Below are 15,582 nucleotides of genomic sequence, written 5' to 3' on the forward strand. Positions count from 1 at the left end.
GTTTATCTGACATACTATAGCTCGTTTGGCCAACAGCTCAGCAGAATGTGCCCATTTTTGCAACAGGAGAGTGAAATAGGTGGACACCAGATAAATATATATACCTCCTACATATATATATACCTCTATATATTTCTCCTTGATGTGGGTGGGCAGTCAAACTTGGCAAAATCTGCCAACAAATACCTGACGTCTATGATGGACAGCTTTACGGTCTAATGTGTGGGGACGGAGAAGACGCCGGATGTCAACCAAATATCATAAGCATTGAGAATACCCAGTAATGGGCACCAACCTGGCACGTGCACCATATACACATTCTCAGAAGTCATATTTGATTAGATAATATACAGAAACTTTACTGATAATAAATAAAATCATCAGATATATAAGAAATAAAACCGGGTCCCCTGAAGTGTGAAGCTCGGATTGTGATCCAGTATGGGGTATGAATAAGGTTATGAGTCCCCTATGTTCAACTCCTGACCTCTTTTTTTCTCAGCTTGATGCTATTTTAATATTTTGACCCATTTTATAACTACAAGAGAAACGTGTCAGTAACAAAAAGATGGTTCTTGCATACGTCAGAACGTGGATGTCTCGGGGGTCCCCATCGGGAGCACATAGTTGCGGCTTACGCGGATAACCTGCTCTTCTTCATATCCAAACCCCTGGTATCCCTCCCCGATCTTCTCTCCGAATTGTCACAATACACGACCCTTTCCAATTATAAAATCAACCTTCAAAAATAGGAGGCCCTCAATATATCCTTAACCCCCACGCTCCTTTCCTCCTTATCCATTCCGGTGGTCCTCTTCGACGTTGAAATACCTCGGGATCCATGTAACCTCACACGCTTCCAGGCTCCATCAAGTAAATTTCCCTCCTCTCCTTCAGTCCCTCAAACAAACTTAGACCATTGGATACCAGGGACCTTCACCCGGTTTCAGAACGGTCCACCTAGGATCTTATATCTCCTGCAGGCCCTACCGATCCACATTCCCCGATCCTTCTCTGACAAGGTAGCCACTCGTTTCACCAAATTTATCTGGAATAACAAGCCGGGTAGAATTTCCAAGGCGATTCTCTATAGGCCCGAGGAGGCAGGTGGTGTCGCTTTTCCTAACATCCACGCTTATTTTGTGGCTTCACACCGTACTCGGTTGGTTGACTGACAAAGACATACAAATACCAAGTGTTGGGTTTCCTTGGATTCTCCAACTTTCCCTTCCCTACTCCACGTCACCACCTGGCTAAATGCTCCCCCTCACATCTCCCCTTCCCACCCTACTATCTCCCCGATGCTGGCGGTGATTAAGAGTCCCATAGACCACCTAATGTCACATCCTTCTCCCATGCTGCCAATTCTGGGACCCCCGGAGTTCAAACCTAGTCTGACGGACAGTTTGGGACGGTCAGAATTACAATTCTGGCGGGAGGTATGGAGAATTGCGTCCACCTTCTCAGATTTCTCTATCCCATTCACGCCAGCCGGCTCGGTGGAGAAGTCGGGAACCCCCGTCTCCCTAGCTCTGGTTTCAACAAGTTGAGGACCTGCGGCGCATGGAGGGCCTCACTTCTCAGATTAATGACATCACTAGGCGTTTCCGGGACTTGACATCACTGGATCCATAATGGCTCACTGATACCTCAGTACTCCACTTGCCTCTTCCTGGGATGGCCTGACGCACCTACGGAGTGAGGACTGTGGCGATTCCCCCCCTCTCCTAATTCCACATCTTTCCCCTCCCCCCTTTCTTTTCTCTTCTCTGACTGAATTGTATGCAGTGATTGGGGCCTGTGTGCGCCGACCCACCTTTGTATTATTTCATTCATGTTTGTTTATCGACCCGGGTTGCTAAAGCGACAAAAAATATCCTTGAACAGGAGCTGCATAGCTACAACTCCCAGCATGCCTGGCATAACCCCCATCACACGGGGCACTCACCTATCCTACTGTCCATGACGTATGCCTCTATGATGGCGCTCTTCCTGCACAGATCCTCAGCCATAGACGCGCTGCTCACTTCTAAGTGCTTAACCTGCAGGAGAGACATAAAACCCACATTAAATCCATGGTCAGCACTGGCGAGAGATAAAAATAAAGGATGATGCGTCCGGACTCTGCGGTGAGCGCGCGATACAGATGTATATGAACCGGCTCTATAAACATTCTGCACATCATAAGTCTTCGTAACGCAGCCGGCATCCGCCTGGTCAAGACTTGTTTATACCGCCATCAGCGTCACGCCACAGAAGCAAGAGACGGGTAACTTATTTCTTACCCAGGAACGGATGGCAAACATGTAAAAAAAGGAGGAACGTGTAGACAGAGCTCTGAGACTCCAAAAAAGGGCCGGCATTTATTTTTTCCAGAAACAGCGCCACTCCTGTCCATATGTGGTATTGCGGCTCAAGTAAATGGAACCGAGCTGCAATACCAGAAGCAGCCCATGGACAGGAGTGGCGCTGTATCTTTACGATTCACATTGTGCATTGCTCGGATAAAAGAAAAGCCAGCAATGAACAATTAACCACTTCATTGACGTGCCTTGTACCGTATGCCCCTTTACATAGCTTGTCCGGTCTTATGTAAATAAAGCTCATTTATTGCACAATGAATTGTTCCGCAAATTTCTAATATACATTGTTTCATTTTCTCATCATGTCCAAGAAAACTGCTTGCTGTAAGTGAATAGAAACAGACCTACATCGACTTTAAACACAGCTGCAGTTTGCTACCATGAATCAATGCAAGTAAGGGCTGTCAGTATGGAGCCTAAAACCGGAGAGATTTGCGCTGCACCTGTGCTTAGCTCAAAGAGAACTGCCTGGTCTGATACACTGCAACAAACCTTCAGCTATAGATAAGCAGCACTAGATCATGATGGTTTTTCACCTACTGCACAGTTCCTGTATATCATTGATGGGAGTTTGACATTGGGAGGCCACACAACGGTCACCACAATAGGGCCTGCCTGACAACACAAAATTTTAAGTATGTCAGATTAATATCAATATGGTGGCAGTGACTTGTCAGCCGTTTCTTGTCATTGACGCTCAGCAGATATTGCGGGATGTGGTTTGCAATTGATCAGGCCAAAATCGAAGAGTGCAACGCCATACATGATTTATACCGCTCCCAATGAACTGAATAACAGTAATGTCTACAGAGAGCTCCCTCTAGTGGTTTTTGCAGGTAGTCAGAATGTTATCATGTAGCTCTATGACTGTGTGAAGGGAAGCAGGGGATTTGGAGCTCTAGATCAGATAAAAATGGAGCTCAGACCCCGAGGATTATATACTTATCAGCAGGGGTTTGGACCTTTAACAGGTCGACTGTAAGGAAAAAACAGGGCATGATGGCTTCCATGTGAACAGACAGCGACAAGGGCAGTTTACCTTTTCTTCCAGCATCCATTTTTCTTGCTGGATTTCGGCTAATCTTTGGAACAGGTCGGACACCTCCTCATCAGACAGCTCGGCCGGTCTCTGTGGCTGGGACTGCGGACTCCCACTGTTAGACTAGAGCAGAATCTGGTATTGAGGACTGGTCTCCCTTTATGACATAGCATGAAAACGCACCAATTCTACTCTAAGGCGGAATTCACACGACAGGGTTTCCCGGCCAGGTGCCGGCCGTTCATAAATCGGCCGGCACCCGGCTGCATTAGGAACAATAGACCCCTAATGGGGCTATTCACACGACCGATTTTTCGACGGGCCGGCAAAACCGGCCGTCAAAAAAATGGGACATGCCCCATTTTCGGCCGGTTACCCGGCCGCCCGGCTCCCATAGAAGTCTATGGGGCCGGGTAATACACGGCCATCACCGGAATGTGTCCCGAGTGATGGCCGGGTCTACCGTCACTCACGCTCTCTCTCCTCCTCCTCACAGTGCAGAGTGCATGTGAGGAGGAGGAGGGTCTTTTTTTGCTCCCTGTAGGAGTCGGAATCCCCAATCCCCGGCCGGGGATGCCGCTACAGGAGAAGTGAGTGACTACACTGTCCATATATGGACAGAGTGACGTCACTCACTTCTGAAGCGGAATTCCCGACCTGTGGCAGGGAATTCCTCTCCAGGAGAAGTCAGTGACTACACTGTCCATATATGGACATTGAAGTCAGTGACTTCTCCTGGAAGGGGGGGGGATGGGTGCAACCTACAGGGGGCTGGGTGGCATCACCTACAGGGGGCAGGGTGGCATCACCTACAGGGGGCAGGGTGGCATCACCTACAGGGGGCAGGGTGGCATCATCTACAGGGGGCAGGGTGGCATCACCTACAGGGGGCAGGGTGGCATCACCTACAGGGGGCAGGGTGGCATCACCTACGGGGGGCAGGGTGGCATCACCTGCGGGGGGCAGGGTGGCATCACCTGCAGGGGGCAGGGTGGCATCACCTGCAGGGGACTGGGTGGCATCACCTGCAGGGGACTGGGTGGCATCACCTGCAGGGGACTGGGTGGCATCACCTGCAGGGGACTGGGTGGCATCACCTGCAGGGGACTGGGTGGCATCACCTGCAGGGGGCTGGGTGGCATCACCTGCAGGGGGCTGGTTGGCATCACCTGCAGGGGGCTGGGTGGCATCACCTGCAGGGGGCTGGGTGGCATCACCTGCAGGGGGCTGGGTGGCATCACCTGCAGGGGGCTGGGTGGCATTACCAACAGGGGGCTGTGTGGCATTATCTACAAAGGGCTGTGTGTGGCAACAAATTTAAATGAAATTCATCCGATTTTAAAACGGACAGGGAAAAAACGGATGCAAATCGGGTCCAAATCGGCCGGTAAAAACGGCAACACGGCCCGGAACGGAATCGGAACGGATGCAAACCGGCCGGGAAAATCGGCCAAAAACGGCCGATTTTCCCGGCCGACACTCAGACCCTGTCGTGTGAATGAGGCCTAAAAATCCCTTATTATTCTAAACCTTGTCCTCCCAAATTATTTTTAGCCATTTCTTATGTTTTCCAGCTTTCCCAGACTCCTGAATGTCATATGTGCCATGTAATGCTAAAATGCCTCCTACATCCGCACATTATTGTTAACCAATGGATTAGGAAACCTGGGTAACAACCAGTATGGGAGCTGTAATAGCATCGTCACCCAATTTTTCCCAAAACAGACATAACCACAAATGCCACGGTCATTTAGTAAAATGGCGGAGAATGATGACCTCATAACAAGCCCTTAACTCCAGCCCTACAAATATATATAATTTTTTTCCCCAGAAACAGCGCCACTCTTGTTTGCAGGTCGCGTCTGGTATTGCAGCATTCATTTGAATAGAGCTGAGCCGCAATACCAGAAACAACCTGTAAACAAGATTGGCGCTGTTTCTTGGGGGGAGAAAAACAAACATATTTGTAGGGTTCGTGTTAAGGGCTTGTCGTGAGGTCATCATTCTCCGCCATTTTACCAAATGACCGTGGCTGTTTTTGGAAAAATTGGGTGAGAAGCTGCCATTACAGCTCCCATACAGGTTGTCACCCGTATTTCCTATACTTTTGGTTAACAATAATGTAGTGATGTGGGAGGTAATTTTGCATTACTTGGCGAATTGGACATTGAAGAGTCTGGGAAAGCTGGAAAGATAAAAACTCCAGCCCTAAAAATAGGTTTGTTTTTTTTCCCCAGGAACAGCGCCATTCTTGTTCACAGGTTGTATCTGGTATTGCAGTATTCATTTGAATATAGAGCTGAGCTGTAATACCAGACACAGCCTAGAAACAAAAGTGGCGCTGTTTCTGAAAAAAAGGACATTTTTCGAATGTCCTACAAACCCTTTAATGTTTCTTGCCGGGGAATTCAGTGATCAGACCCCTGGGTGGCAACTAAAGAACATGACAGCATTACAATCATCTGTCATTTTCTTTATATCCCAAATATACTTAGTCGTGCTGTAAAGAGAATGAATTCATCACAGTCCACCCCCTGCCGCACGCAATAACCCAGAGCAAAGATCCTGCAAGCCAATTAACCTGCTTATATGGTTTCCCTTGTAAGGAGAGCCGAGCGTCTGGAGGGAAGTCATCCGAGCGATCACAATAGGTCTAGTAAGATCTGAGCTATGTCTCGCTGTATTACACAGTCCTATCTTCACTATCCCCTCAATTACTAAACTTCTGACATGTCACAGGACAAGGACTAATGATGAAAAGCTTTTACATTACAGATAGTGGAAATATTTGTGGGATTACCACGCAAGGAAAGTCCAATGTCAGGAAAGAGCCCATTACAATGGAATCCAAGATGGCGGTGCTTGTGCTCTAGGGGCGCAGGTCTCCAACCTCGGAACTACAACCCTCAGCATGCGGCTGGGGAGCCGCAGGTTGGAGTCCACTGCTTTAGGGCAGCATCCATCATGGGTACATTCATTGGTCTATGGCCTAATGGGACCTTGGGTGGTTCCTGACTTTTGACTTAGCGCGCGCGCACGCACGCACTTTATACACACCATTACCTTATTGCTGCTGGGGGTTGCATTCTCCTTCATAATCTCCCGGTAGCTGAAGGAGGAGACGCTGCTGCTATCGCCGGTCTGTGTCCGACTAGGAGAACTGAGTTCAGCCAATACCAGGTCCTCCAAACCTAAAACAAAGAAGAATGTGGGTTACTAGCCAGAAATGCCCAGGAAACGCGAGACACACATGAAGCTGCTTAGGTAGGATTTGAACCCATAGCCACCATGAACGAACCATGACCAGTGCCAGCACTATACACAGTGTCACAGGACTCCGGTCACTGCCGGCACTATACACAGTGTCACAGGACTCCGGTCACTGCCCGCACTATACACAGTGTCACAGGACTCCGGTCACTGCCCGCACTATACACAGTGTCACAGGACTCCAGTCACTGCCCGCACTATACACAGCGTCACAGGACTCCAGTCACTGCCTGCACTATACACAGTGTCACAGGACTCCGGTCACTGCCGGCACTATACACAGTGTCACAGGACTCCGGTCACTGCCCGCACTATACACAGTGTCACAGGACTCCAGTCACTGCCCGACTATACACAGCGTCACAGGACTCCAGTCACTGCCTGCACTATACACAGTGTCACAGGACTCCGGTCACTGCCCGCACTATACACAGTGTCACAGGACTCCGGTCACTGCCCGCACTATACACAGTGTCACAGGACTCCAGTCACTGCCCACACTATACACAGTGTCACAGGACTCCAGTCACTGCCTGCACTATACACAGTGTCACAGGACTCCAGTCACTGCCCGCACTATACACAGTGTCACAGGACTCCAGTCACTGCCGGCACTATACACAGTGTCACAGGACTCCAGTCACTGCCGGCACTATACACAGTGTCACAGGACTCCAGTCACTGCCGGCACTATACACAGTGTCACAGGACTCCAGTCACTGCCGGCACTATACACAGTGTCACAGGACTCCAGTCACTGCCCGCACTATACACAGTGTCACAGGACTCCAGTCACTGCCCGCACTATACACAGTGTCACAGGACTCCAGTCACTGCCCGCACTATACACAGTGTCACAGGACTCCAGTCACTGCCCGCACTATACACAGTGTCACAGGACTCCAGTCACTGCCCGCACTATACAGTGTCACGGGAACATCTCTGAATTTTTTGTGCCCTCATCCCCCTCCTCCTGGTGCAGCCTTCACTGTGTATAGAGTCCAGTTTTACTTCAGCTCAGCACTTTCCATCCTGATTTTTTTTTAAGAACGGGTTGGGCTGTTGCTGCCTCCCACCTCCTGACTCATCACAGCAATGAAATATTAATGCTCTGTTGAAAGTCTTAATGCTTCTAGTGGGATTATGATGAAGGAAGGAGTGGCGGGGCAGACGAAGCAGCCTGCGCTAGAGAGACGAAGGAGGCGGGAGACGGGGAGCGAGGTCCCCACATACACAAAACCATGAATAAAGCCCGGCAGGATCGGGAGGGAAGCTGTACATACGCATACATATACAGGGAGAAGACCGCTCCTACACTGGTCCCCGACTCATATACAATACCATCGATCACAGCTTTCTACACACCCTGAATGGCGTAAAAATCTGCATGGTTATGCTGTAATATTCCCCCCAGCTTTCTCTGCTTTTGAAGTGTCAGTACTCACTTCAGTTCGGCCTTATATTCATGACCCAGGAAGGCCAGAATGAATGGTGCTGTGCTGCCCTGCTTGCAGTCAGTGAATGGAAACATTCCCATTTACATCCAGAGGTAAAATCCCTGTCCTGATCATAAGCTGTGCAGCTTGCTAACTATATTAGAGGTCTCCTTTGTAACAAACCCTGCAGCTGTGTGAGCAGAACATGGTCACGACAGCCTCTATAAGTAAACAAAACCGATTACATTGCAGAGATCTTAATAATGGTGATGAATTGAAACCCAAAGTGTATTAAAAAGTTGACAAACTTTAAGCTCCACTTACAAAAAAAAACAAAAACGGAAAATCCAGTTAAGAAGAGGGAGACGCACCTCCCGAGGTCCGTGCATTACTGCTGGGATATCCTGGAATATTTATGGCTTCATTGTATAGTTCTAAACTAGGTCCCTGCTGATCAGATCTACGGGCGTCATGCTCACATCAAATACAGGATCTGAACGTACAGACAGGAGCAGCCTGGCAGGAGACACCTGTGGAGCTCCCGAGTGGCAGCAACCATGCAAGGAAGACTTTGGGGTTGGGACAGGCACCTCCACTCCGGGATACAGTTGTATTTTCAGCTTTTGCTGTACTGTCACTTTAAATGGCAGATCTAGTTGATTGCAATGACGTATAAGATTTAATGCCGGATTGAAGGAATTTTACATTGAAGCAAACAGTTTTAGTATATATTTTTTTTAAGTCGGGGGGCTTGGCGGACTTATAGGATGTCACCCAGCTATGTCGGGTATAGACATAATTTTTAATAAATGCATAGAATTGATAGCAGCCTGACAGGAGGGCTTGACTTGAGAACGATTTTCGGTTCATGCAGAACAAGGGTTAATGTTACAGCATTAGAAGTCATGGCGTAGCAATTTCTCCTATTGATTGGCAATAACGTCCTGTAAGAATCTCCAAATAGTTTATTTTTTTTCATACATGAATATACTTCAGAATATACGGGAAATGTGCAGTCAATTTCAATAGGACAGCGCCCCTAGTGGTCACAAATATTTTACTAGGTAATTCACAAAAATCATATGTACTTTTTTGAGGACCGTATCTTTCTGCTGAAGACCCGGTTTCTAGACATTGTACACAAGATGTTTGGGATATGTACTATTTTATTATACCGCTGGCGAGCACAGTCTGTGTGTTAATACTAGAAATCAGAATAATCTAATCGGAACCTATAAAATATAAACTGCAGAGAGAATGTTTCGAAAGAGCATTTCCACTAATAATAGGTTCATGCAATTAGATTCCTTCAATCCGGCATCCATTAGTTCAGAAATTCTGCCAAGCGCATGCGTCACATGTTAGGATTGTGAGCGGAGGGATCATTGTTAAGGGTCACTTGCCCTTTAAATCCCAATGCCTATGGATAGTATACGTCTCTCAGGGCTGCAGTGATGATAAAGCAGGGAACACGCAGCCGAGTGGCAGAAATATATGAAGCCCCAGGTGACGAGACAGCAATGAAATGGGCCTGACCCCGGACGCGCTCATTGACTCGGGGGCTGAGGCTTTGCTGCAGCAGGATCACTTTACAGCGTGCGGCTCCACTGCAGAGAATCCGAGTATTGGATATTTCGTGTCAGGAATAAAAGGAAGAAAACAAAGCCCTGACAGCTCCATTTATAACCGGGCAGCCGAGTATTGGCAATGATGTGGAGATAACGAGACGTCCCTGGAGGCCGAGCCTCGCACTGCAGAGCCGGGAGGAGAGGAGTGCGAGAAACACGTACACGCCGCGCCTGCCAACCAAGTACCCCGGAATAACGCAGTGTATGTACCAGGAATAATCCTGCAGTACCCCGGAATAACGCAGTGTATGTACCAGGAATAATCCTGCAGTACCCCGGAATAACGCAGTGTATGTACCAGGAATAATCCTGCAGTACCCCGGAATAACGCAGTGTATGTACCAGGAATAATCCTGCAGTACCCCGGAATAACACAGTGTATGTACCATGTATAATCCTGCAGTACCCCGGAATAACACAGTGTATGTACCATGAATAATCCTGCAGTACCCCCGGAATAACGCAGTGTATGTACCATGTATAATCCTGCAGTACCCCGGAATAACACAGTGTATGTACCATGTATAATCCTGCAGTACCCCCGGAATAACGCAGTGTATGTACCATGTATAATCCTGCAGTACCCCCGGAATAACGCAGTGTATGTACCATGAATAATCCTGCAGTACCCCCGGAATAACGCAGTGTATGTACCATGTATAATCCTGCAGTACCCCGGAATAACACAGTGTATGTACCATGTATAATCCTGCAGTACCCCGGAATAACGCAGTGTGTACTATGTATAATCCTGCAGTACTCTAGAATAACAGTGTGTACTATGTATAATCCTGCAGTACTCTAGAATAACAGTGTGTACTATGTATAATCCTGCAGTACTCCCGAATAACAGTGTGTACTATGTATAATCCTGCAGTACTCCCGAATAACAGTGTGTACTATGTATAATCCTGCAGTACTCCCGAATAACAGTGTGTACTATGAATAATCCTGCAGTACTCTAGAATAACAGTGTGTACTATGTATACTCCTGCAGTACTCCCGAATAACAGTGTGTACTATGTATACTCCTGCAGTACTCTAGAATAACAGTGTGTACTATGTATACTCCTGCAGTACTCTAGAATAACAGTGTGTACCATGTATAATCCTGCAGTACTCCCGAATAACAGTGTGTACTATGTATAATCCTGCAGGAATAACAGTGTGTACTATGTATAATCCTGCAGGAATAACAGTGTGTACCATGTATAATCCTGCAGTACTCTAGAATAACAGTGTGTACTATGTATACTCCTGCAGTACTCTAGAATAACAGTGTGTACCATGTATAATCCTGCAGTACTCTAGAATAACAGTGTGTACTATGTATAATCCTGCAGTACTCCCGAATAACAGTGTGTACTATGAATAATCCTGCAGTACTCTAGAATAACAGTGTGTACTATGTATAATCCTGCAGTACTCTAGAATAACAGTGTGTACTATGTATAATCCTGCAGTACTCCCGAATAACAGTGTGTACTATGTATAATCCTGCAGTACTCCCGAATAACAGTGTGTACTATGTATAATCCTGCAGTACTCCCGAATAACAGTGTGTACTATGAATAATCCTGCAGTACTCTAGAATAACAGTGTGTACTATGTATACTCCTGCAGTACTCCCGAATAACAGTGTGTACTATGTATACTCCTGCAGTACTCTAGAATAACAGTGTGTACTATGTATACTCCTGCAGTACTCTAGAATAACAGTGTGTACCATGTATAATCCTGCAGTACTCCCGAATAACAGTGTGTACTATGTATAATCCTGCAGGAATAACAGTGTGTACTATGTATAATCCTGCAGGAATAACAGTGTGTACCATGTATAATCCTGCAGTACTCTAGAATAACAGTGTGTACTATGTATAATCCTGCAGTACTCTAGAATAACAGTGTGTACTATGTATACTCCTGCAGTACTCTAGAATAACAGTGTGTACCATGTATAATCCTGCAGTACTCTAGAATAACAGTGTGTACTATGTATAATCCTGCAGTACTCCCGAATAACAGTGTGTACTATGTATAATCCTGCAGGAATAACAGTGTGTACTATGTATACTCCTGCAGTACTCTAGAATAACAGTGTGTACTATGTATAATCCTGCAGTACTCTAGAATAACAGTGTGTACTATGTATACTCCTGCAGTACTCTAGAATAACAGTGTGTACCATGTATAATCCTGCAGTACTCTAGAATAACAGTGTGTACTATGTATAATCCTGCAGTACTCCCGAATAACAGTGTGTACTATGTATAATCCTGCAGGAATAACAGTGTGTACTATGTATAATCCTGCAGTACTCCCGGAATAACGCAGTGTGTACCATGTATAATCCTGCAGTACTCTAGAATAACAGTGTGTACTATGTATAATCCTGCAGTACTCTAGAATAACAGTGTGTACTATGTATAATCCTGCAGTACTCTAGAATAACAGTGTGTACCATGTATAATCCTGCAGTACTCTAGAATAACAGTGTGTACTATGTATAATCCTGCAGTACTCTAGAATAACAGTGTGTACTATGTATAATCCTGCAGTACTCTAGAATAACAGTGTGTACTATGTATAATCCTGCAGTACTCCCGAATAACAGTGTGTACTATGTATAATCCTGCAGGAATAACCGTGTGTACTATGTATAATCCTGCAGGAATAACCGTGTGTACTATGTATAATCCTGCAGTACTCCCGGAATAACGCAGTGTTTACTATGTATAATCCTGCAGGAATAACCGTGTGTACTATGTATAATCCTGCAGGAATAACCGTGTGTACTATGGATAAAGATGTGACATAATAGGGGAGAACTCAGAGACCCGGATTATACAATCTCATGGAAACTTCATCAACAGGATTAGAAAGTCTTGCTCAGCATATCCAGAGGAGAGACCGGAGTCTTATAATATGAGAGGAAATGGACGTGCGTCCCGGGTCCAGTAATGACATCATTAGCTCCGGTACTATGACATTCTGTGGACTGGATCACTAAGAACTCCGGTACTCCCCTCCCAGCCGCTCAGTCAATCATGGAGGTCTTCGCTATATTATTGGACTGTCCCCCCTCCTCCACACACACTTCCGGAAGAGTAAGATAAAAAGGTAGGTCTAGCATTCAATGACTGGTGACTACTACAGAAAGTCATGGGCAGGGATAGAACAGGTAATAAGAGGGAGAATAGATGGAGCGGGGGAGGGGGGAATAATTATAACATAGGACGGAGAAAGCGAGGATAACGACAAAGTGGACTGGGAGAGTGATTGTGGAAAAGGGTAGAGACCAAGATGTCTCATGAGGGAAGATCACCATGAGGATAATGCTGAGTGGATGGATGGCCTGAAAGGAGACCAATCAGAAGAAATGTATAAGGCCCAAAGCCTGAGAGTTTCTGATACCAGGATATCACCTGTCAGGACCAGTTGTCATATAAACTTTGTAAGGATCCAAATCAGTATCAACGTCGCCACATACACACATATATCCATACCTCCCAACCGCCCTGGATTCCGGGTGGTGTCCCGCTGCCTCGGGCGGCCGGTGGTATGTTCCGGTTTCAACTGTATCTGCGTCCTGAGGACGCAGATACAGTTGTAAGCAATGCAGTATCCAATGCTGAAGCAGTTCCCTGCTTCAGCATTCAGCTATAGAGTCCCGGGCCAGAGCAGTGCAAGCTCTCTGGCTAGGGAATCCGGTCTTGGAAAATCCCTTGACGTCACTGTCCATATATGGACAGTGACATCAGGGGCTCCTCTTGGGGTGGAATCCCCGGCCAGACCGTGGCCAATGCTCTGGCTGGGGATTCCGCTCCTGGAAAAAATGTGGTTGTCCCTTTTTGCGATACTTGAAGTTTGAAGGTATGTATATCTGACACTATTCAAGCCAATAGGATGTAGATATTGCTGTACTTGGATGATATGGATCCACACTCTCTCTCCATGACAACACTGCACCTGACAGAAATCAGAAGGGGACATGTTGTTTTCAGACTCTCTCAGTAGTGCAGCCTCAGGCTTTTGGGCCTATAACTTCAAATCATCTTATCTCAGCATAGAAGTAAGAGATTAAGAAACGGTTACCACATTTTTAATTCATAAATATGGAGTTATGATCTAATTTTTTTCTGATTACAAATGGAGCACATGTGCCCAGGACAGACTTGCCTGGCATAGAGTTTGTGCCCATTAGTATTAGAGGCATTCATCTTACGATATCCAACATTTTAAGAAATCTGCTTCAGATATTGCTCAGATCATAACAATTTTACAAACTTATCCCAGCAAAGTTATAAATACACAGGTCTGCCAAGGTTTCTGATAAAAGGCGCCCCTTCTGATTTCTGCTGCCTCCAATTCTGCTTTTTCACCCTCGTCTTCACTACTATTATTACCTCCCACTACGTGGACGTTGTGATTTCCATAATTGTCCTCTCTGCTATTCCTACCACCCACTACACTTCATCTCACCCTGCCGCTGCTTCGGATTCTCTGCGCCTTTGCTACGTCAGGTTCCCATTCTGTCTCATGATGTGCCCTCTGCTTCGTCTTCACCCCACGGCTCCCTTAGTTCCCACAAATGGATGAGTCCCTCCTTACATTTTCCGCATCAGTATCATCTCTGCTATTCCGCACTATTCCGGCTCCTCTGCCTTCCACCTGTGTAGGAGATAATGTGTCCGCCACAGTGTAACGAGCCGTCCGGTGTTAATTATATTCAACATTTAGAGTGTCATTTGCCAGGAACGGAGCAAATCAATCAGGTATGAGTTTCTAGCATAGTTTAAAGGAAAATAAAATGATTTCCGCAGCTAATGGGACTTCAGAGGGAGGAGAGGCGAACACACAAACAGCTACCGGTATATAGATTGGTCTCAGCTTCTAAACATATACACCTCTATACACCACCAGCCTGACAAACCGTCCGCAGAGCATAAAGGGGGAAAATACAAGGATGAGGGGGTTTAAATGAACAATGATTCTGATATCCTATATAGGATTATAACCAGGGATATGATGAACTACGCTGTATGTGTAAAGGGAATCGAAACCTGTATATAAATAAAGCTCTTTAATTATAAAATAATAAAAATGCCTGGATGCAGCCTGTAGTGTAAAGAATGGAGGCTTTTATTCTAGTTGCCAATATCCAGGGTAGTGTATTCACATAAATATACTTTCTATACTAGATATACCGATAAGCTCAATTCACGTGGCCGTGACATAGTTTTATTTTTGCGTTCGTACTATGGCCACAACAATTATGTGATGGAAGAAGAAGGTAGAAGAGGAGGAAGAGGAAGAAGAAAAAGAGGAAGAGGAAGAAAAAGAGGAAGAGGAAGAAGAAGAAGAAAAAGAGGAAGAAAAAGAGGAAGAAAAAGAGGAAGAAAAAGAGGAAGAGGAGAAGGAGGAAGAAGAGGAAGAAGAGGAGGAGGAGAAAGAAGAGGAAGAAGAAGAAGGAAGAAGAAGAAGAAGAGGAAGAAGCATAGCTTTTTTTCTTCTGTTGATATAGCTGTATGAGGGCTTAATTTTTGCGGGACAAGTTGTAGTTTTTTATGGCACCATTTATTGTACCATATAATGTAATGAGGAACTGGGAAAAAATTATTTGTAGAGTGGAATGGGAAAAAAAAACAGATTCATCCATTGTTTTTTAGGTTTCGTTTTTACGGCGTTCACCGTGCAGTAAAAACGGCATTCTAACTTCTGAAGGGCCAATACAGCTACGAAAATACCAAATTTATATTATTATCTTTATACATTTTACTACTTTTACAAGGGAAAAACTAATTGTTAAAAAAAAAAAAAAATTTTTTTTTTATTGTGTCGCCAAA

General features: G+C 45.9%; 1 protein-coding gene across 2 annotated transcripts in view; it reads right to left on the bottom strand.

Annotated features, from left to right (window-relative positions):
- The window catches only part of GRIPAP1 (GRIP1 associated protein 1), a 52,061-nt gene that overhangs the window by 12,994 nt on the left and 23,485 nt on the right, over positions 1–15,582 (bottom strand). For both annotated transcript variants that reach the window (XM_075835006.1, XM_075835005.1), the window contains 3 exons: positions 6,466–6,593; positions 3,403–3,525; positions 1,949–2,042 (listed from right to left, as the gene is read on the bottom strand). In XM_075835006.1, coding sequence (XP_075691121.1) covers positions 1,949–2,042; positions 3,403–3,525; positions 6,466–6,593 — 345 coding nt within the window. The remainder of the gene's footprint in view (positions 1–1,948; positions 2,043–3,402; positions 3,526–6,465; positions 6,594–15,582) is intronic.

This window comes from Rhinoderma darwinii, chromosome 8, assembly GCF_050947455.1.
Source record: "Rhinoderma darwinii isolate aRhiDar2 chromosome 8, aRhiDar2.hap1, whole genome shotgun sequence".
Classification (NCBI taxonomy): domain Eukaryota; kingdom Metazoa; phylum Chordata; class Amphibia; order Anura; family Rhinodermatidae; genus Rhinoderma; species Rhinoderma darwinii.